Genomic DNA, 21,693 nt, shown 5'->3' with positions numbered 1-21,693 from the left:
TGTGTTGGGAACAAGGCTGGACGAGCTCATTGGTCGACTGCCCAGCGAATCGGTCGGTGGATCAGGACCGGACGGAACAGTCACCTGGACACATTTCCATAAATTTAAATCTCTCACGTTCATGAAAACATTAGAAAATTTGGCCTTTCTTCTCCAATAAGCATAATTTGTAATTTTATTATTATTTCTTTGTTTATTTTGTGGAAGCTAGTTTTAATGCATGAGGCTGCAAATACATTGGCTTTTCAGCAGAGATAAACAAACAGCAAAAGCTCTTTTTAAGAATTCAGTTAGTTTTAGGAAGCGCCCACTTCCTCATGATGTGAATGGTCAAGCATAACTTCCACTATGATTCTCTCCACATACAGTACTGTATACAGTATGTGCTTTTGTATCTAGAGGTAGAGAAGCTCTTCTTACAGAACACAGCTGTGCGGTTGCTTCCCGATGCCTTGAGATCTGAGGAGTAAGAACAATATATATATTTAAATGGATAAAAATAATAAATGCAATGCCTATCTTCACAGCAGCCGTTACATTGATATTATTAATTATGAAATAATTAACAGCAATCTACCTTTATCCACCACTTTTCATGCTCCTCCATGATCAAGGCGGCGTCGCGAGGCGCCACCTCATCCTTTTCCCGTGACCTTTCGCTGTCAAGTTGAAGATTTCTTTTTCCCTTCGTGGCTTAAAGCGACGGCTGACCATCAGCTGGCAATAAAAGCAGAAGTCTGATGATAGCGCGGGTGCTGAAGCCAATGAATAATTCATCACTTATGTGAGCACAGTCTCCATTAAAGCACATTGACTGTCGGTGCTCCAGCTCTAGCCCCTGGCTTTATTACTAATGCACACGCATGTGAACGTGCTGATGCTTACACACACACACACACACACACACACACACACACACACACACACACACACACACACGCTGGCACGTTTGAAATAACTCGTACATGTAATCGTAGAGAGCTTCCTCTGTGTCCGTGCCTCCTTCCTCCATCTTTCCCATTTCCTCCTCTTTTGTTATGCAAAATGCTGTTGTCACTGGAAGAAGCGCTGTTTCCTTCTGTAGAAGCAGATTGTGTTGCCAAGAGCGCAGAGTAGAACAGGAGTTCGGTTTGGATGAACTCGCTGTACAGTGGCAGTGATACAATGGAGGACAAAAAAATGAGTTCATAAATAAATATACTTCAAAATAAATAAATAAACAGTGATATAAGTAATTAAAATAAACACCGTCCTGTCTTGCACCATAAAGTATTTGGACCGTTCATGTGCAACTACACTGGGCTTCAAGGGAAGATATTTCAACAGGCATTTGAGTGTATGTGAAAGGATTAAACACTAGTTTGCCTGTTCTTAACCTACGGCCAAGAGGCCTCTAAACCAATAAAATGTAAGCTAGCCATGAACCTAATGTTTTCTAAAGCTCTGAAATCTTGAATACACTGGCCTCTATATTTCATCCATCTGTTCTAGGTTTTGAACCCATGTCATTAGCGATGGCATGTGAAACCTTTCAGCTACTTAGACAGACGTGAATGAACCATTTTCTGGAGGACACTGGCCTTCAACATTTTGGGGGACGGGTCTCCTCCTATCACCTGCCTGTCAGGATCCCTCCCTCTCTTTTCCCTCTCGCATGAGAGCAGTTGCTGCTGCTTCTCCACGACCCGCCTCATCAGCCCCTGTTCCTGTGTTCAGTGGCCCCACTCTACTGGTTTTCCTTCTATGTCACCACCAGTTTAACCAGAATCACCTCATTTATTCAGCGTTTGCTGGTTTATCCGACGTTCATTCTCCATAAATTCACACCAGGTCCTGTTTAGCCTGGATTTGATCTGGTTCTGGTGTATTGTATTACTTTGTTCTACTATATATAACTAATGTGACTTATTTGACCTCACCCCGTGGATCTTCCCTTGGCCGATTCGGTCAAAAATACATCTGTAGATCGCCCAACTTGTGTGGCGAATCATGACACTGCCTATAACAAGGCTGCATGTGCTAAGCAAAGTAATTTCACAGTGACTCAGATGCAAGAAAAATGTATCCAGCAATGAATGTTTTAATTAGGCCTGTCACATATTTTTGCAGGGCTTTTTACCGACTCCCTGTGGAATATATCCAAATATATAACCTTAATATTGAGCTTATTAGAATCTATATTAACGTAGCAGCATGCTGCCACTCTACCTGTAACGCTGCCAACAAATACACTTATTAAAAGTGATAAAATTTGTATTTTGCTTTTGCTCTGCCGCTTTGGATTCGCTCACCAGCAAAGGCAGGCTGTTCGTTGCCCAGAAATGCATAACTGTACAAACCCTTCTCTTTAAACCGAGTGATGCACATGCCAATCGGCACCTCGCTCCTGCAGGGAGCATTCCAAAAGCCAGGTTCAGTATTTGCCTGTGTGCGTCTCCGCTCCTTATCCCTGGCTTTTTCCACCTTAGCCTGCGATATCTCAGCAACTCTGGGTCTGGGCAGAAAGGCGCATTATCGGTGTTGGCAAACTTAAAGAGGCGCCACACATGCATAAATGACACACATACTGTGTCATTTATACTTTATACATGCAGTACTGTATAAAACATGTGCACTGCACAGATAGAAAACACAGATTGTGACACTTTATTTTTCAGTGTAACGGGAGGGAAACAAGCCTGAAAGTTGGTTCTGGGACCATTGTAAAAGTCATTGGTTTGACTCCAGGCTGCAGACAAACATTAGCTATGATGGCAGTTGAAGTAACTCACCACTCTGCCTCTATATGAAGACCAGAAATCTGTCTGCAGAAGGCTTAAGGTACTGTAGCAAGACAGTGCAGGGGTTCCACCGCTGCCTCTTTCTCAGGAGACATGTGTGGGTGCTATGTTTTTTTATCTTTTAAAAACCAAAAGTAACTGCACTAACTTCACAGAAGATGCTTTTGAGTCACTACTCAGCAGAAATGCAGTAAAGCATGAAAAGTCAACACACTACTTGCCACTTCAAGATGGAACTGCTGAAAGGAGCAGGAGAACTTTGACTGAGATGGTAAGATTCATAGAAAGTGAACTACCTAATGTCACATGCTGGTTATGTGCAGAGGCGACTCAAGTTCTAACACGGTTTATTTGAATACATATAAACACAAAGTGAAACTTCCCACGTGGAGGCGTCCATGTTTTACAGCCACTACAAAAATAGAAAACAAACACATTTAGCTCGAGGAGTGGTAATCTGTCTACTAAAACGTGATTTACTGTACATCCAGGAGCGGTGAGGAGGGAAGAGGAACAAAATAAAATGAGGGGTGTGGCAGGTAGGCCTGGGCGCAGGTAGCAGAGGTGTGATATAGTTATGGGACCTGTGTAGAGGATCCAGGATGATTGTAGGGATGAGGCTCAGACCTCGGCCAAGCCTAGATAACTGGAAAGTCTCCTTGTACAATCACACAACAGAAAGGTGGCTGGTCTGAATCCAGGCTCGTGCCTTTTTAATTACCTACAGTATCTGAACTAGACTATTTTCTCACTTTGTACTTTATAGTACATCCTATACAAATTATGAAGGTTTCTTTACATTGTGTTATGTTACATGTTACAAGGTTTTTTGTTCAAACCCATTGTGTCTGTCTTTCTTATACTTCATTTTTCTGAGTGCATTATATAAAGAAAGTATACGGTTGTCTTTACGTTGTGTGTGAGTGTAAAAGAAGTGTTACACTTACAGTAGGATGGGACGCCCCGCTGGTTCAAAACATAGCGACACATTCTTTCACACACAATACTTTATCCAATAAGTATATAAAATCAATGAAATATGATAGTGTAGAGAAATTGTAATTTGCCTTAAATCAAAGAGGTTTCTGGTACAAACCCATAGTATTTGCCTTTCTTATACTTCTATTAAATGCATCATAGAGATCTATGGAGATCTATGGTTTAAACCCTAACAACACTTTTTTCATACGCTTTGTCCTATCAAGTACATCATATAAATGAAATATGAAGACATGTCTCTGTGTGTCATCAGTGCAGAGGAAATGTTATGCGCCTATGATAAGAAAAGGTTGTTGGATCAAATCCAAAAGTTTTGTTCATTTCAGCAGTTTGGAAAGTCGAAAGGGTACAAACCTAAGTAAATTCAGTGTGGTGTGTGGTTGTACTGTATACTGTGGGCCTTTCCAAGGGTAAGGCTGCCTGTTTGAAACTAATGTATGTGAGAGTGGCAAGGTAATGGGGGGGAACCAGTAACTGACCACAAAATGAGCATGAGTGAAAAGAGAAATATTTTTTTCAGCTTAAATCCAATATTTGTTGATAAAGTGTGTACAGCTGTTCTGTCGCTGGACATAAACAGTAAAATAAGCTCTTTTTATTAATTCATTTAGTTTTAGGAAGCAATGTATCATAATGTAAAAGATCAAGCACATTTCCACTATGCTCCTCTGTACATACGTACGTACAAAAAAAAACAGCTGTTCAATTGAATGTGCACATTTTAATTTGTTAAAAACAATCCACCACATTCAAAAAATTTGACGAATTAGCATATTTCCACAACGTACTGTGTGAGGACATACTTGGGGATGAATGACACATTAATGTGTTTGGAAAGCTGTAAAACAAAGACAAACGCACAAACACACCTGTCCAGAACCAGTTTCCCATCATTGCAGTGTATTCCTGTCCACAGACGTCAGATCTAACACTGAGGAGAAAAAGAAAATAATCAGTTACACTGTAAAACGCCACACACTGACACAAACATGGCTCAGATACAAGGCTGGAAATCTAGAGTCCTTCACAAGCTTCATCTTAGAAACTGATGTGAACTGAATTAAAGAAAAAGCTAAACGAAGACGACTGGCTGTTCGCAGCAGCCGTGGCGCGAGTCTGGAAATGTTCCCGATGGAAGTGACATGACAGCAACTGCACCTGAGTGATGGTTTCAGCTAATGTTGTGCGGCTGTTGTGCCGCAGCCACAGATTTATGTCACAGATGACATATTCATTTTACTATGACTTGCATTTCAATCACATCCAATGCAAAATTGAATTTCTGGTAAAAAGGAAAAACACCTGGCAATAACAGTATAAAAAGCTGCAGCTGCGACTCAAAGTGAAGATTTCCACTGTTTCCACATGGTGGACTTTTCTCACGGCCAGTTGCACACGTACAGTACAGTATGCGCTTCCTTCTGTTTCCGCATGTAGCCAGGTTATCTCCCCTTCATTATTTCCTACGCCGCCTCGTAAATCTTGGCGCTGTCGGGCCCTAATGCATATTCATAACGCGGCCGCCTACATATTCATGAGCAAACGTCTGGCCAAACAGCTTCCCGCGCCCGAATGGTGAAATATAAGATACGCTTTGCCGTTTTTATGTGCTTGTTTTCGCTGGCGTTGGCGCCGATGGGTGGGGTCGTTTTCGGAGGCGATGATATATTCGCGTGTCTCGGGGAGAATTATGGCCGCCGAAGTTTCCCCTCCGACTGTGCAGACGACTTCGCCGAGGTAGTTCCCGCTTTTTTTTTTTTTTTTTTTTCCGAGTGTGTATTTTTCTCTCAAATCATAGAGGCTGGTATTTGAAGGAGAAAAATGAGCAGAGTAACAACTTTTGATAGGTTTATTTTCCAGAGATGGCGCACATACATCACAGTTACAACGATAAATGACATATTACTATGTAAATTATAGACGCGTCGCTGCAACTTTTCTTTTTGTTTTTTACAAGCACAGTATTATACATTTCCTTGGATGAAATCAGGTCCCCCGCGCTACCTTTCAGGCTTTTCACTGAGTGCAGCTGTAAATCAGCTCAGACAACTTCCTTCTTCTTCTTATCACTGTAATGTAACATACTGCACATGCTTTAACTGATCTACAGGTTCATCCGGTCCAGCTTTGCACAGTCTCATACGGTGCAACAAGAAGCCAGTGTCAGTGTTTACCATGATCTCGTGAGGAACCCTATGGTGCTCAAGCAGTGCTTTGCATCTTCTCAGATCAGGACTAATGAGTAGCCAAAAAACCCAGAAATAACTCACTTTCCTCCTGCTCCGGCACCTTCCCTCATGTTGGGCTCCGGAGACGGATGCATTATGGATACTGATAAATGAGTGCCTTTTAGCAAACCTGATGATTCAAACTTAGCTGAACAAACTGACTGGGCTTATAAGAATGAGCAACTGCTTAGTAACCCAATTATATAGATTGTGCAAAACTCCCTGTGGGAATTGCTCTATTAACGTTCCGTCCCTACGCCGTCTAGTCCTGCGCTTTCATTTTATACCAGACGACTCTAACTCTAAGAATATTATGCTACAGCCGTGCCTCCTGTTTATGATTCACTGGGTGTACTTTTGTGGCTCTGGGACTTTTTAAGGAGAATCACTGAAGCTGCTTTAAGTCACTGGTTAAACCTTTCACCCAGCAGTATGGAGGACCCACCTCTGAGCACTCACCAGTACAGACGCTCGGATTGTGATGATAGCGCGAGCTAAGCCGGATGGTCTTATGTTGTTATTGCGGCAGAAAACGCTGAGCGCGTCTCCTGGAATTAAGACAGACTGTAACAAAATGACAGCGTCTGACAGCCTGTCCCTGCGTCTGACAGCCCAGCGACCCCCCCCCCCCCCCCCCATCCCACTCCCCCACACCAGACATCATATGGACACCAAATTATTCATCTGTGGAGCATTTGACATGAAGGGAAAAAAGGCAGAGGGACACTTCTCTCTCTCCCGCCTTCCACAGCTACAGTGCATTGGTGTGATTGTGCTGCTTCACTCACGAGCCGGGCTGAGCGCTAGCAGGCGCAGGGAGCCGACGCAGATGCGAATAAAAGGGGACCCTCAACAATGGTCCGACATGAGACGAGCGGCTTGCTTCGTGCTCCGCGTAGTTGTCTCATTGTCAGTCAGTCAGCTGCGGGCAGAATTATTGCGACGATTAGGAGAAGGCCTTTTGTTCGGCTGGGAGAATCATCGCTATTCAGCTCTTTTGGAAACGAGAGGAGGTGAAGAGAAGCAGGGGCTGATGAATCCAGGCCGCTCAGTCATTTTCAGATACTTTTTTTTTTTTTACTGGATCTTTACCTCGTGTTCTTCGGCAACTTCTTCTTTTCTCTCCATCCATCATCTCTCTTTTCCCTCTCCTTTGACTCCCAGGCACGGTGACATCCACACAGATACACAAATTGCAAACTTTGACGCGTCAGTGAAGTGACAGCTGCATGCTTCGCTGTCGGTGTCTGTCTGGCTTTTATTGGTGCCCCTCATGTGGCGCGGTGCTATTGGATGCATGGAGGGTTATTTTTTGACTTTTAACGTTTTTTTTTTTCCATAAGAAAGGCATTCAGTAATTGAGTGTTTTCTACAGCCCAACATCTTTAGTTCGCTTTATTAGGAAATTCCAACGTTAAAAGCCCTGTAACTACTTTTAGACGGTCGCCTGGGAACCAAGACAAAGTCAAGGACCGCACACACTGAACAACAACTGAAGGCGAGTAGGAAATCAACTGAAGGCTGTAGATTACCCTCAAGAATAGCCTCTTCTAAAAATCTAAATACAACCTCACTCCCTCGTTTTCAATTATTGATGCAATGACTGTCGGAAGAGTCCAGCTGAAAAGCAGCCAACTGCCGCCCAGCAGCCGCCGCTGAGCGCCGATACGCTAACGGCTCCGTCTCTCTCTTTTCAACTCCCGTGTCGTCATTGCCGCCAGTAGGAAAAGCTCGGAGCGTCGGCCTGATGCCGTTGCCAACTCACTGCACCTATTGGCACATCCCGCTTGTCACCAGAATGGCTTTCGATGGGCTTCTCCTGGGTTACGCCTGTGTTAGCCAAAACAAGAAGCCGCTCCATCTGTTTATGTACTCAGACACTTAATAGACTATTTTAAATATGTGAGCCACTGTACAAGAGCACAGACACATTTGTATCGTTTGACTGTTTGGTGGCACTGTCCTACTGAATCTACTTCCTCCTCCTCTAAAATGCAGTTACAGGGTAATGAATTAAAGAGTTCCTCCGAGCCACGTTCCTGCTGGAGCTGCTTTCCTCTTCACGAACAAGAACAGTGTTGCCGCTTTATATATTGACTCTCTGCCTTTAAATAATTAAACGCTCAGGAAGCATTATCCTCACTGTGCGCCTGCTCAGGTCACCGTCGTCAGCAGAGTGGATTTTTATAAGCAACCCTATGACAATGCCCTTATCTTCACTCGCACCACCTGAAGAAGGTGACACCCATGTGCATTTCCAGCGATTTGCCAAGTTCCACGTGGCAGCAAAGAGAAATGTTTACCTGCAGGGCTGGCTGCAATGAAATGAGATGCAAAAATAAGGCTTTTTATTGTCTCTACTCGCTTCAAAGCACAAGGCCAGAAGCGCAGGAAGCAGACGTTTACAGCTCCCTCTCCTCCCTGTCAATTCTAATTCCTACTTAGGATGCAAATTATGAAAAAAGGCACAACTCTTACAACAGCATCTACAGGAAGAAATATTATATACTTTACTTTTCAGACCACTCCAAACATCTAAAGCAGAATCTGTCAGTGAAGCGAGGACACATGGTTTCAAAGGTACGGCCAATAATGATATTTCAGGACCATGGACAGTGCAATAGGAATAAACTAGCACCTAATTACCAAACCTGTCCTTCATATAAGCAGCAAGCATTGTTCCTTTTTGGTCATTGCAATACAATCAGACACACAAACTGGCTCTGACATGTACTAAAGCAGAATAAAACCCTCAGATTGCTTATTATTTGGGTTTACAGCTACAGAAGGCATGACGACCGGACAGAGAGATAGGGACCTAGCAGGGGAAAGGCTGGTGGACAGAGAGATATGTGTGCATACGCCCCAGCTGAGCCTCGGCAGCAGCACAGAGGCCTGACTTAAACGGGGAGGGGAGATTAAAGGCGGCGTCGGGACCTGCGGCTTCTGTATTCAATCATCGCTCTCTCGCCGGCGCCTCGGCCTGCATGCTGATGGAGCTGCAGTGAAAGGAGCCTGCCACTCCCAGAAACCAGCGCAAAGGGGCGACGCTAATGTACGAGCACGGGAAAATGGGCAAGGCCACGCCGTAATTAATAACAGGCCCACTTTTGTTTAACTGGTCGTTAAGGTTTTAGTTTAGCAGTTGTGAATTTCATTAGAGCTACAGCGGCGCCAACAGCAGAAAGCAGCACTAATAATACATATTTAAAGTTTTATTAGAAATGTTTCCATCATGGGATTTGAGTGAGCAGCCAGCTGTAATGAGACATTTATTCTTAAGGAGTGTGACACACATATGAGCAAAAACTCCTGCAACACCAAATGTATTTTTTCAGGATAATTCATTGAAAAAACAGAATAACTTAACATTGGACAGAACGTCGCGGTTGTTATGTTATGACATGCGTGTCATTAACACCATGGCCTACTGGCTGGGGAGCAAATGCAGGTACATGTAGCCCAACTTGACCCGCCACCGTCTGTCCCCGAGTAGTGCCAGTGAAGCCCCCGTAGCCCCGAGCGCCCGTTCCATTTTTCAAGAGTCGCACCTCAGCTCGAGCATCGCCTGCAGCAGAGCCACTGAGCCTCTGTGACACCCATGATGCAGCGACATAAATCCATTGCTCTCTCCGTGGTGACTGCGACTGTGACTTGTGAGGTGAGTGGTGTTTCCTCGGGGCCATCCGCATTCTTCGGCGCGTCACATACGAAAACATCGCTCTCTAAAATATCACCGGAACTGCGAGGGGAGGTGTGTTTTTTTTTGGTTTTAAGATGGGATGAAGGTGCTTTTGCCTAATAAAAAAAGCCTTGTTTAGCTGATATTTTGTTAGAAAAGGGCTGGAGATGCCAACTGTGAGCGTCTGGCATCCTGCTGATTGGAGTGGAAAAATAAATGGCAACGCGGGAGAATAACAGTTTATGCCTATGCTTAAATTCTGGACGCAAATACGACAGCAGGCGTTCAAAATGAGCTGCACGTGCACGAATGAATCGGCCACAAACAGGTAGCGTGAGGTTCAACCGCGCTCGCTGCATTCCTCTAGATTTTCACAGGTTGCTAGCAGGAGCCTAACGCCGTGTGACGCCCCTAGCTGCAGGGAGAGAGAGAGGAACAATGGGACTCCCGCGCGTCCACCCTGCAAAATCATTGCAACATTTAAGGGACTTCACCTTATCATCATTGCCCTGTTGTGGCATATTCTCCGGGGGCGGAAAATGTGCTTAATTTCAGTAATGAAGTGCCAGTGGTATGTGCGTACGTGCGCGTAAGCGCTCCGCGTTGCTGAGGGGTTACCGGGGTCATTTGTTTTCCCTTTTCTCCGGGCTTTTTAATTGATGATCATTCATTGTTTCACGCCACCGCCCTGTTATTAAGCAGAGTTCATTATTCTAAAACACTAACGCTGGGGAAAAAGGAGGGCATCTCGTGGGAAAACACCATTCTTTACGTGCTTTACACAAGGTCACGCTAGGAAAAAAAGGGGGGAGGCTTCATTATGAAAACCCTATTAGGCTGCATGGGAATGAAATTTATTTTAATCAAGTCATAGCAGACTTCCTATGAAATGTTAGGTTCATACAGTAAGAATGTCTTTAAAAGCCCATTTCCCAGATGTCCTGGCATCCTGGGGCCCCGCAGGAAGACGAGGTCTCTCGTCCACCTCTAGGGACTGTTATCAATTAGTAGGTTCACTATTGGTGCAGTTTATACATTTGTATAAATAGTAAGCCAATTTTGATCACACACCTATGAGTCTATAGAACGTCCAAGAAGTCCACCTTCTACTCATCACTACTACTGAATGATTCATTTTGTATTTAGCAGCTACTGTCTGTGTGATACTTATTGAGGCTGAGCTTTATCGTTTTCTGCATGTTTTTCTGGTTTAGTGTGTCCGTTGGTGCTCCTCGGGGCCCAAAACGCTGTGACTCCACAGAGCGAGAGAAGTCGCCATACGAGCGCTCCACCTGAAATAGACCGTCCATATACACCAGAGCTCCCTGCCTCGCTCTCGTCACCATGAGAGAGTGCTCCCGATGAAAATTGTCTCCATAACTTTCTATGACTCATGGCAGCATAGGCAGGGTATTAATAATTTCGAGGCCGGCTTTATGATGGGTTTTTGGTCACTCTATCAGTGTTAAAGGGGAAATTAATGTCTTCAGTAAGCCGAGGCAGTTTGAAGGGAGTTCAGTTCCTTCGAGCAGCAATTTGCTGTGTGTGTGTGTGTGTGTGTGTGTGTGTGTGTGTGTGTGTGTGTGTGTGTGTGTGTGTGTGTGTGTGTGTGTGTTGGGGGGTGGGCATTAAATGGAACCTTTTGTCTTTTAGTAGAAACAGAGCGAGTCAAGCAGTAAATACTGTAGTATGCTGACTTTCCTGAAGACGACTAAACAGGGAGATGGATGCTTCCTTCTGCGTTGGGAGGGAGAACGGCTGCTTTAGAGAAGTCAGCATGGACCCCAGCATCTTAATCCACCTTTTTTAAACTAGAGACGACCTTTGACAATGTCTAATGCTTTACACACCAATAAACCATTTGCTAAAGATTCTTTTGTATTCATCCGTCCACACCGCTCTTAGCGAGGTGTCATCTTTCACACCCTTGATGCTCAAGGACAGACTGTGTCCTCATGAAACAGCTTTTAATGCTCGTCGAGCACTATTCTCCAAATAAACAGCAGCCCGGGCTTCATTGTTTCTGTGCCACGCTTTTCTTCCCCGTTCAATTGGAGGCTTTTTGCAGATTTAATTTGGGCCCGGCATCATCCGATTGCTCTTTTACCCAAAGCGCTCATTTCGCCTGCTCCTTGTTAGACCGCGTGCTCCTCCCGCCTCCGATTAGGCCTCTTCAAACTGGTCTAAAAAGCATCTCCTCCAGGCTTCAAGGTTCCTGTAACGTGTTTGGATCCTACTCTCAACAGCTGTTGTCTACTGTGGCAAATTAACGGCCAAACAGGCCGCACGCTGGGTCCCAACTGCAAAACGAGCTGCCAAGTATTGGAAAAATATGGCAAAGTAAGTCTCTACAGCCTACAAATCGACACATTACTGTGTGTTTCAGCATTTTGGGTTCTAATAAAAAATGACACCATCAAGAGCTCAGCAGCTCAAGTGTTATTGTCCCCTCATGATGTAACGTTAATAACTGCCCCGTGAGGCCAGTCCAGCTGACGACGCCTCATGTTTATTGCTCACGATGCGTGAGCTTTGGCATTTTGTTAAGCCGTTCTTCATTCAAAGCGAGGGCTAATTCACTTCAAAACCTCCGGCCGGTGCGTTTGGACGTTGCAGAAGGACGCTCAGAAATTCAGTTTCTTGTGCAACACAGCGTGCGATCCCAGCGTGACTCCTGCACGCTGCAGATTTTCAAAGGACCCCCGAAAAAAAAAAAAAAACCCACCCAACCTAAGCTACACATTTTATAAATATCCAAGCATCTGATTCAGCGGCAAAAAGAATACCAAGCAGATTTCAGCTCTTGAGCAGCAAGGCTAAAAATAAAAAAAAACTAAAAGTTTTCACGACCACGGGGAAACGTACAAGGACGCGGAGAGGGAAAACGTCACGCGTCCCGGTGTTGAGGCTGCGCTGGGCATTTGTTATTGGCCTTGGACGGCGGAGCCATTGCACTGCGCTGAGGAGCGGGAGGAGAAATAATAAAGCCGAGGAGCATGTCAATAACATTACGTGGCATCAAGCCACAGGCTGCGCCGCGCGGATCCACCTCCCGCCGCAGACGGAGCTTTCGTTCCACTCCGGGGCGGCCGCACGTACATTTTAATCAGCCATTTGGCCGGAACGACTGACGACTGCTCGGCACCGGCAGCCGATAAGGACGCTGATAAATCACAGCTTTGGGTCGCTTTCAGGGAGCACCTGCCAGCTCTAGATTCTTCCCACTATTCACCAGGCCATTCCAGAAAACAGGATTACGCTTTCCTCTGTTCGCAGTCCAGCTCCTTCGCTGGCCTACATCTGGTACAAAAACAATCAGTAGTGACGGCCGTGTAAAAATATAGCAACGTTCTTCATTTGGATCCTATAATATTCTCTTAGCGTTTCTGCCTCCGGGTCCAAAGATGGAGGCGCACTCAGCGGTGCTGAGGAGGGGTGGGTTGATTGGTGTCGCTGGCTCTAGCCTCTGGGGGCTGAGCCATGAGGATGCTTGGAGCAGTTTGTTTTAAAATAAGAGGCCATGGAGTCGACGCCTGCTTTGCTGAGCGAAGGAGACCCGCTTTTCAGGTGGACTGGAAACAAACGCTGGCAGCCGGAACTAACTTTAATTGTTTTTTTTGTAAATCTCAAGTCCTGTTAGGCTGATAGCATCATTGCTGTATCTACAGCACTGGCTCTAGACCTGTTCTGGGCAAAGATGATGTACTGTAGAGTGTAAACTGTTAAAAATAAATTAAAACTGATTGAGTTTTGCAGCAGCTGCGGCTGTGAGAGATAAAGCTGCGGAACGTGTTTGGTGACATGGAGGCAATTAATGAGCTCCGACTAACACAGGGAGAAGGAGCAGAGAATCACAACATCAGCATCAAATAACCCGCCGCCTTTGTAAAGCCTCTACCACTGTGATCTGCGTCACCACACGAGACTCGCAAGCAGTCTTTACACCTTCTCGCACAAGAAAAAAAAAAAGTTCTGCAGAGGATGCATGGGGTGGAACGAAAAAAAGTCTCACGCACGCGGAGCAGCTTCGATGAAAAGTTATTATCCGGCATCATCGAGAGGAAGAGCTGCGAGAGAGGAAGGAGCGCGTGGAACGAGGAGGCATGAAAGGGGAGGGGGGAGACGGGGGAGGCGGGGGGGAGGCCGGGCGGTGGGCGCCGCAGACATGACAGATTAGATTGTGTTGCGAAAGCATCCAGTATTAAAACACCTCCAGGCAAATCTGCAATCACTCCTGGAATATTAGTGGAGCTGTGTTTACAGATAAACACATGCATTATTAATGTGTGCATGAGATAGAGAAGAATAAACATGTCGGCGCTATAACAATGTTTCAGGATGTTTTCCCTCTTGCGTAACAAAATAAAAATGTAAATATTCCATATATAAATAATAAAATCTAGCTTCACTGACTCTTCATTGCGACTGCAGCGAGCGTCCTCCACCGCCGGCCCCCGTGTGCAGATGAATCCTGATAGATCCCCATTACCTCGGGTGTGACCCCTCACAGCTCAGTTCATTAAGCCGCCACCAAAGTGTCCGGGACTCAAGTCCAGATTTAATCACAACTTCCACCCTCTTGCCAATCACAATTAGGTCCTGATAAGGCTCGGCGGGACGGCACCCGGGGGCCCTCGCGCACAGACAAAGGTTAATTTGCGAGCAGCGAGGGCCCGGCTACGGGGCGAAAGGTCGGCTGATTGAATACATGGAGGATGTGTGAGGGAGAAGTGGGGGGGGGGGGGGGGCGGCAGCAATTACAACCTTCATCAGTATTCCTGTGTTTCATTCATGGCTAATGAGTACATTAGCTTTAAAAAGGTGTGCTGAGCGACTGTGGCCTCTAATAGGCGGAAATTGAAAAACCCTTTCTTCAGGTCCTTCACGCACGCAGTCACGTCTCAGGGCTGCTTCCTCCTCGCGCTGAGACCGCCGCTTATCGTGTGCTGCACTGTTGCTCTTGCAGGCCAGCTGGCGGCGGGGACGTGCGAGATCGTGACGCTGGACAGGGACAGCAGCCAACCGCGGCGGACCATCGCCAGGCAGACGGCCCGCTGCGCCTGTAAGAAGGGTCAGATCGCCGGCACCACGAGAGCCCGGCCCGCCTGCGTGGACGGTAAGGGGGAGACGGGGGGGGGGGGGAGACGGGGGGTCCCACACACCAGCACACTGATGACCTGCGGCGCCGGGCCCCTTTTACAATCACAAGGGTGTTGAAGCTGGTGGGAGAAGAATGATAGTCCACTTTCACTCCCAGCTGCATGGTGTCATCACTCCCGGTCCGGATTTGGCTGCTTTGGAGCTTAACAGTGTGGAGTGGATCAGAGTCCCGCCTTTGTGATGTGCCTAAAGCCTGCACCAAACCAATTTACAGCTCATGTTGTAAAGGTGGCGAGTTAGAGTGCTTTAGTAACATTATCAGCACTGTTGATGATGTGGATTAATAGAGCAGTAAATGCAACAGTTTGAAGCCACAAATCCCTATTTGAATTGTTTTCTGGAGAGAAATGATTGCTAGCATGTATGAAGGTTAATAGTTCATAAGACCAACTAGTCTCTACTCATCTGACCTACAGTAAGTGTCTGTGCATCAGGACCAGTCGTTCCTCGAGTGTCGCCATCAGCTCGGTGCTTTTCAGGAAATTCAGAAAGCCTGAACTGAGCTCCTGCATGTTGTTTTGACGTCTTCATAACAAGCCCGCCGCCTCTCAGGGTGCCTGTCACTCTCTCGCTCTCCCGCACCGCGGCCTCCAGCGAGGGGAGGGGATGGGGAGACGCGGCGGCGCGGGTGGGGCCGGCGTAAACAGCTTTGTTTGTGGGGAGCGACCCGCGGCGAGCCGGGCCTCCGGGGCGACGGCGCCGCCATCGCTGCATCGCCTGATTGGACGAGCTGTCTGGCCTCGAGACGCTGTGTGACAGGTTTATACCTGCCGATCGCAGGGAGGGAGGAGGCTTAGGCCTGTTAGGACCGTCCCTTTTCTCAGAGGCGTCACCCCTTCCCCTCGAGCACGCTTCATCTCAGTACTCAAAGGACAAGGGTGTGCGCGACCACGTGCACTGCGGCGTCCAGGCTCACGCCTCTCCAGGTTTCAAGAGTCGAGCGTGTCATAATATGCATTAAAGGACCACAGAATGAAGATTATGAACTATGCAAGTCTAGAGTTTCTATTCGTTTCTCCTCCACTCGACGCGTCAGCAACCATGTGATTTATCTTCTTGAGCGCTCGTGAGACCATATGGCGCCGGCGCTTCTTTAGGTCCTCGCGCGCATACAAAAGAGCGTTTCTTGTGCATATTTAAAACTAAATAAACGCAGCGGCGCTGGACCAGATGCCTCCGCATCCGCTTTAACGATGACTCCGAGAGCTGTAAGTTTAATTCACGACCTCGTCTGCAGACAGTTGTTGTCCAGCAGCGCCACCCCCCCCCCCCCCCCCCCCCCCCCCCCCCAGCAGCAACACATTGGATCTTATCTCATAACCGGAGATAATACTTAATGATTTTCATGCGCCGGGTTCAAAGTCTCCATTCAGCCTGTCACATGTAATCGCTGGATTTGCTGCTTGATAGCTGGAGACAGCCGGGCAGCATCAGGCTAGTTAGTTTATAAGCGTAGTAAATTACTTATGGCACGTTACTCATTCAAAATCTGACTACAGCACAGATGCAATTATTATTTTCACTCATTTACTAATGTTACTGCTCTCGGCCATGTCAGCATCCCAGCAGATGAAGACCAAACGCGGGGCGGGAGAGATCACTGACCCCCAACAACCCCAGAGTCTCTGACGTCGGCCCCAGTGGCTGCAGCTCCGTCTGTCCTTGCTGCAACCGGCGGGCTGCTACGTCTCTGCTTCTCTCTAATAGCCTTCACCACCACCCCCTTCTAATAAGAATCAATATCAGCTCTCTTAAAAGTCATCAAGCACCGAGGTAAAAAGGCTCAAGAGCATGAAATTGCAGATGGGAGAGGGTGTACTTATGCAACGCTACCCTGTAATGTGAGCCTCAAATGGGCTGAGCCACTGAAGACGGGACGCACGGCGCAGGGGGAGAGAGAGAGAGAGAGAGTGAGAGAGAGAGAGAGAGGAAAAGCAGAGTGGGAAAATTAAAAAAGGAGAAGGGTAAAGGAGCGTTTTTCAGCTCCAAAGATGCAACATCTACGAGAAGATGCTCGTGTCAGTGGCTTATGTTGCATCGTCACCTCCTCAAAGCAGTAAACGACACATGGAGACAAGTGGAAGAAAAGGAAAAACTGCAACAACAACATAAAAAAAGACGGAGCGGCTCTTCAAACAGATCAATGACGCTTCGGCACTCACGCTCACATGATCCTGGAACCCAGGAGAGCCTGCTGACGGAGCTATGGATTATCCAGCGGCGGGCCGATATGGACCGGGTCCGGAGTGTGAAGGACGCAGCCTGTGTCAGGCCACGCGAAAGACGCATTACACAGCGAGAGCGGGCCCCAAGGACTGGAGTAGACGGGAACTGATTGAAATCCCATTTGTGGTGAGCGGGGGTCCTTTAAGTCAGCTCTGTCTCCGGTTCCCAACGTGAGCAGGGCCCGGCTCCGAATAAACAAAGAAGATTGCGTTTGTGGAGACAAGCATCTCAGATTTGCATGGCAATAATATCAAGCCCTGGGAGTTTGTAATATGAACAGCAATAAAGGTGTGTGTGTGTGTGTGTGTGTGTGTGTGTGTGTGTGTGTGTGTGTGTGTGTGTGTGTGTGTGTGTGTGTGTGTGTGGCAGGACAGTAAATCACTTCCTGACGTGCACACACACCTCCCTCTGTGTACAGTACTGTACATGCATTTACATTAGGTGAATGTGTTCCCAATGCCAACACCTAATATTAGATTTATATTTGCAGAACAAAATGTCTCCTGACAGTTTCCCCCTTCAATCAAATGTGGAATCCATCTTTGATTGGATTCCTCATCCGAGCGCCTTGAAAATCTCCTCATCCGCGGACATCTTGCACATGAGGAATGGTGCCGTGAACCGGGCAGTGATAGAGACGACAGCGCCTCGGGCTCGGTCTCTGGGCTATTAGTCGGCACCAGAGCTCCAATCATACTGCATCAACCCACTGGTTTGATTTGATCCGGTGAGGAACAGGAGAGGGGGGTGAGGCGGTCATCTGGGAAAATATGTCACGTCAGCACCGGCAGCCAGTTAGCGTTAGCGAGCTAGCCGCTAGCACGGCGCCGTCCGGGGGGAGCGAAGGCCGGAGGAGATGTCGCCTCTCTGATCCACTTTCTGTGTCTCTTGGCCTTTTATTTTTCCTTTATCTGTTTCACATGCACACATGCAGACCGAAGATGGATGGCCACTGGCTGCCGCCTTGTCGGGGGGGGGGGCAAGCAGATGGGGAGCGCAGCCCGAGGTGGGCAGCGTCTCCTTGGGTGTGCTGGTTTGGAGGCTGCAGCCTCTAAACTGGAGCGAGGGCACGGAGGCCCGGCGCCGCGTGTGTGGCTGCGCCATCGCTTCCTCAATTTCACATTGCGGTTGGATTTTTTTTTTGTTCTCCTGCGTTGAAACGCGCAGATCGCTGAGCTCAAACCGTTTTGGCGTCCGTCGGGCTTAAACCGAGCCAATGTTTGTGGTGGTCGTCTGAACCTGTGAGTCGTCTCCCCGCGTCACGTCGCCTGTGAGTTCTGAGAATATCTAATAATTTTGGAGAGAAGCGGAAAAAAAAGCGGGCCAGATTTCACAACATACTAAAATAAAACTCTATTTACTGTAGTGCTGCAGCTGAGTAGTGATGGTGCGGCACTAAACCTGATGGTATAGGTTAAAAATAAAAAAAAAAGAATGTCTGGAAGGAAAGATCTTCCTTTTGTGAATTAGGTCACATAATAGAGTGCTACAGTGCAACCAGCAAAGGTCCAGCTGAGCTTCCAGGCACTGATATTTAAAGATGTCATTTTTTCCCCTGCTACTGTAGTTTTTTAATTTCAGCCTTAACAACTCAGTGGACTCAACATTTAAAAAGTCTCTAACTCGCATTTTAATCAGCCGCTGTTCGCACACACATTCCAGTGGTGGAATGGTGCCTGTAACTGTAATTTAAGCAGGCTGCATAATATGCGGGAGGAATTTTTTTTATTAACATTTGAAGTGTTACAGTCGCGTCGCAGCAACGTGAATGCGCACGAGTTGGAAAAAGTATCTTTCCTTTTGCTGTTTCTCCGCACTCGTCTTCGTCCCCCAGATATTTTTGCCGTAACTCGCTCCAACTGTCGAGCTGGAGCTTCTTTTCAAGCTCTGCGAGAACCAAGGTCCCAAATGAAGCGTCCGTGTTTTTTGTGAGCTGTGAATTTTTTTTTTTTTTTTGGGGGGGGGGGTACATATTAATGCTCCTTCCTGAGCTTTCAAACCTGCTTCTTTTGTTGGTTTTACACACGCAGCAACATAAAGCTGTGCTTGTGTTCTGCACAATGATGAGCAGAAACATATCACAACAAACCCCCCCCCGAGGATGAAAAAGCTGACGCGTGGTGGGCATTAGCATAAAAATAAGCAAAGTGTTGCTCTCTGCCTCACGGATCCTCTAACTTTTCTATCCATTAACCTTGCATTATGTTCCTTTATAGCTTCCGTCTCCCCGCTGGATTCGTCAATAAGGAGAATCCATTTTCACGCTTCTTTAAAAATGACCTGTTTTGGAGCATTTCTCATTGAAAGCGGGACTTGCCGAGTGTGTGCACGTGGCGACTGTAAATATGTACGACTCTCCGAACAAGACGCCTTCATCTGAGATGTGAGGTTGTGGGAGACGCCTCCATATGTGGAATGATAGATGCTGCTGCGAGGGGATAAGTAGTCCAGCGATTCCATACGCACGTGCAGACGGTAAATATTTAGCATCATAGGCGCTATAGCTCATACGGATGCTCTTAATTAAGCTGCATTACCCATGTTTCCCTTCTGCTCGGGAGCCTATTGCTTCCATAAATCTGTGGGGCGCGGGGTGATGAAGTGGACCCAGGTGTTGGAGCTTCGGAGCTGCTAAGGTTATTGATGCGCCATTGTTGAGCCTCTCGCTTCCTGTGTTTTAACAGAATTAATGCGGGTCGGCCACTTAGGTTCCCTTTAGCAGCGCTCACAGGACGCCGCCTGCGTCCGCGCGAGGCCCCCGGTCCGGCGGCGGCGCCGGGGACCATTCCTGCATCACTCCGGCGAAATTCGGCGCTGATTGAATGCCAAATCGCTCGGCTGAAGATCAACTCCGCGCTAAGTGTTCATAAAGAGGGATGTTGGCTCGCTAGATTGACTTCACGTGCTGCCTCTGGCTTTCAAATGAGCCATCAGGCTCTTGTGTTGAAGTATTACGGAGCTCTTCATAGAGCGGGATCCTCAGCAAGGCCAGCACACCAATCACTTGCTAAGCCCATCAGAGTCATCCTAACATCTCAGCCTTATAAATCTTCAAGAGCTAATATGTCTCGGCTCAGCTGTCGACACCCCCCCCCCACCCCCGCCTCCCCCTTTACATCATCTGAGAGCGTACACATACGGCACAACATAAAGGCATCAAAGGGAAAAATAGAGAAGTGGGCGTTTAGCATCACAAACACTTGGCTGCTACTGTATGGGCCGACGGACGAAATGGCGGCACATTTTTTATTCTCGCCGTCTCCGGGCGTCTTCGCGTCGGCGTCCCCAGCGAGCGCGCCGGCTAAACGCCCGTCGCCCGCGAGCCTCGCTCGCCGGCCCGCGCTCCGTCGCCGCCGTCACCCCGCTGCTCTAATTGGAGCATTGCCTCCGATGCACGCGGGGACCGAGTCTCGCAAGGCTGCGAATAATTAACTAATGCTTCTCAGGACCCTCCAGGGCCGCGAATTACAGCAGCAGGACGGCGTCGAGTGAGGCTGCAGACTTAAATACTGCAGGAGCACGATGGCCTGACACTTCAGTTATCTCTGAGCTTCATCCATCATTCACACGCAAAACTATAAGTAGAGCAATTTCTAATTGACTGGTCAAGCTTCCTAGAACCCGATTTTTGTCATCACAGGTCTATTGTGCAGATCTCACACAAACAGCTATTATAGAATGAACCTGGAACCAGAATCTTTGATAGGACCACAGCTTCAAACGATGAACGCTTGCATCACTATGCAGCCTAATGTTAATAACCCAAAGGATGCAGTTCTCATTTTTTCATGTGCTCACTCTAAATACGCAGCGGTTTCATTATCATCTCCTTGAAACCTATTTTCCAAGGCCGTCTCGTGCTGCCCGTGCAGGATATTGTGTTGTAGCAAATCCATCTATTTGTCTAAATGTCAGCCGGTGACGAGCTCTGTGAAACATGTTGGCCGCGCCGCGCCTTTTTATCGCGGTTCCTCAAACGAGCCGGGCCGATCGCTTCCCCCGAACCCCGCGCGGCCCCCGCCTGAACCGAGGGAGCTGCCAAGAAGGGCCGCGAGCGCTCGCTCAGAGCCCCGGTCCAAGCGCGTATGAGCCCATCTGGCACAGGGAGAGAAAGAGCTTTCCCTGTTTAACCTCCATTACTCACGAGGTGCTGATTCCATATGATGGGTGTCAGAGCCCTGCAGTGTACATCTCCTGCACTCTCCCGCACCCACTTATCTTCCTTTCATCTCTTCCCTGTGATTACTGTTACTTCTCTTTCTATTTTTAAGAGCCCAGGGGAGTCAGGCGGCCCGGGTCCCCCACTATTTTAGCTGGATGCGCGGATGGATAGATGGATGGATGGATGCGGGGAGCGCACCGTGATATTGCTGCTCTTCCAGGAGTCGAGGATCAGAGCCGGCTTTCAGTGCAGGGCGCGTGAGGGGAAAGTGAATGGGAGCGAGAGGGGGACTGGCCTTTTTTTTCACACAAGCACATCAGTCTTACTTTTAGAGCGCTTGGATTCAATCGCCATCAAAATAACTACGCAGGTTTTATGCATTTAGTGACATTAAAATGAGGTAACGGTGCCTCTGTGGCCTTAACATGATCCGGATGTGTGCGGCGTGTGTGCTGC

At 47.5% G+C, this 21,693-nt stretch overlaps 1 protein-coding gene and 1 long non-coding RNA gene across 4 annotated transcripts in view; one reads left to right on the top strand and one right to left on the bottom strand.

Moving 5' to 3' along the window:
* tafa5a (TAFA chemokine like family member 5a) overlaps nucleotides 1-21,693 on the top strand; it is an 89,695-nt gene that overhangs the window by 43,080 nt on the left and 24,922 nt on the right. For all 3 annotated transcript variants that reach the window (XM_029161758.3, XM_029161757.3, XM_029161759.3), the window contains exon 2: nucleotides 14,656-14,805. In XM_029161758.3, the coding sequence (XP_029017591.1) occupies nucleotides 14,656-14,805 (150 nt within the window). The remainder of the gene's footprint in view (nucleotides 1-14,655; nucleotides 14,806-21,693) is intronic.
* On the bottom strand, nucleotides 112-1,512 carry LOC114861970 (uncharacterized). Its single transcript, XR_003786914.3, has 3 exons — nucleotides 966-1,512; nucleotides 578-717; nucleotides 112-459 (listed from the first exon to the last, which is right to left on the bottom strand). It is a non-coding gene; the product is annotated as an uncharacterized LOC114861970 (long non-coding RNA).

Source organism: Betta splendens, chromosome 9 (assembly GCF_900634795.4).
Source record: "Betta splendens chromosome 9, fBetSpl5.4, whole genome shotgun sequence".
NCBI lineage: Eukaryota > Metazoa > Chordata > Actinopteri > Anabantiformes > Osphronemidae > Betta > Betta splendens.
The sequence above is the reverse complement of the archived record's forward strand: the minus strand, read 5'-3'. Positions and strand labels throughout refer to the sequence as shown.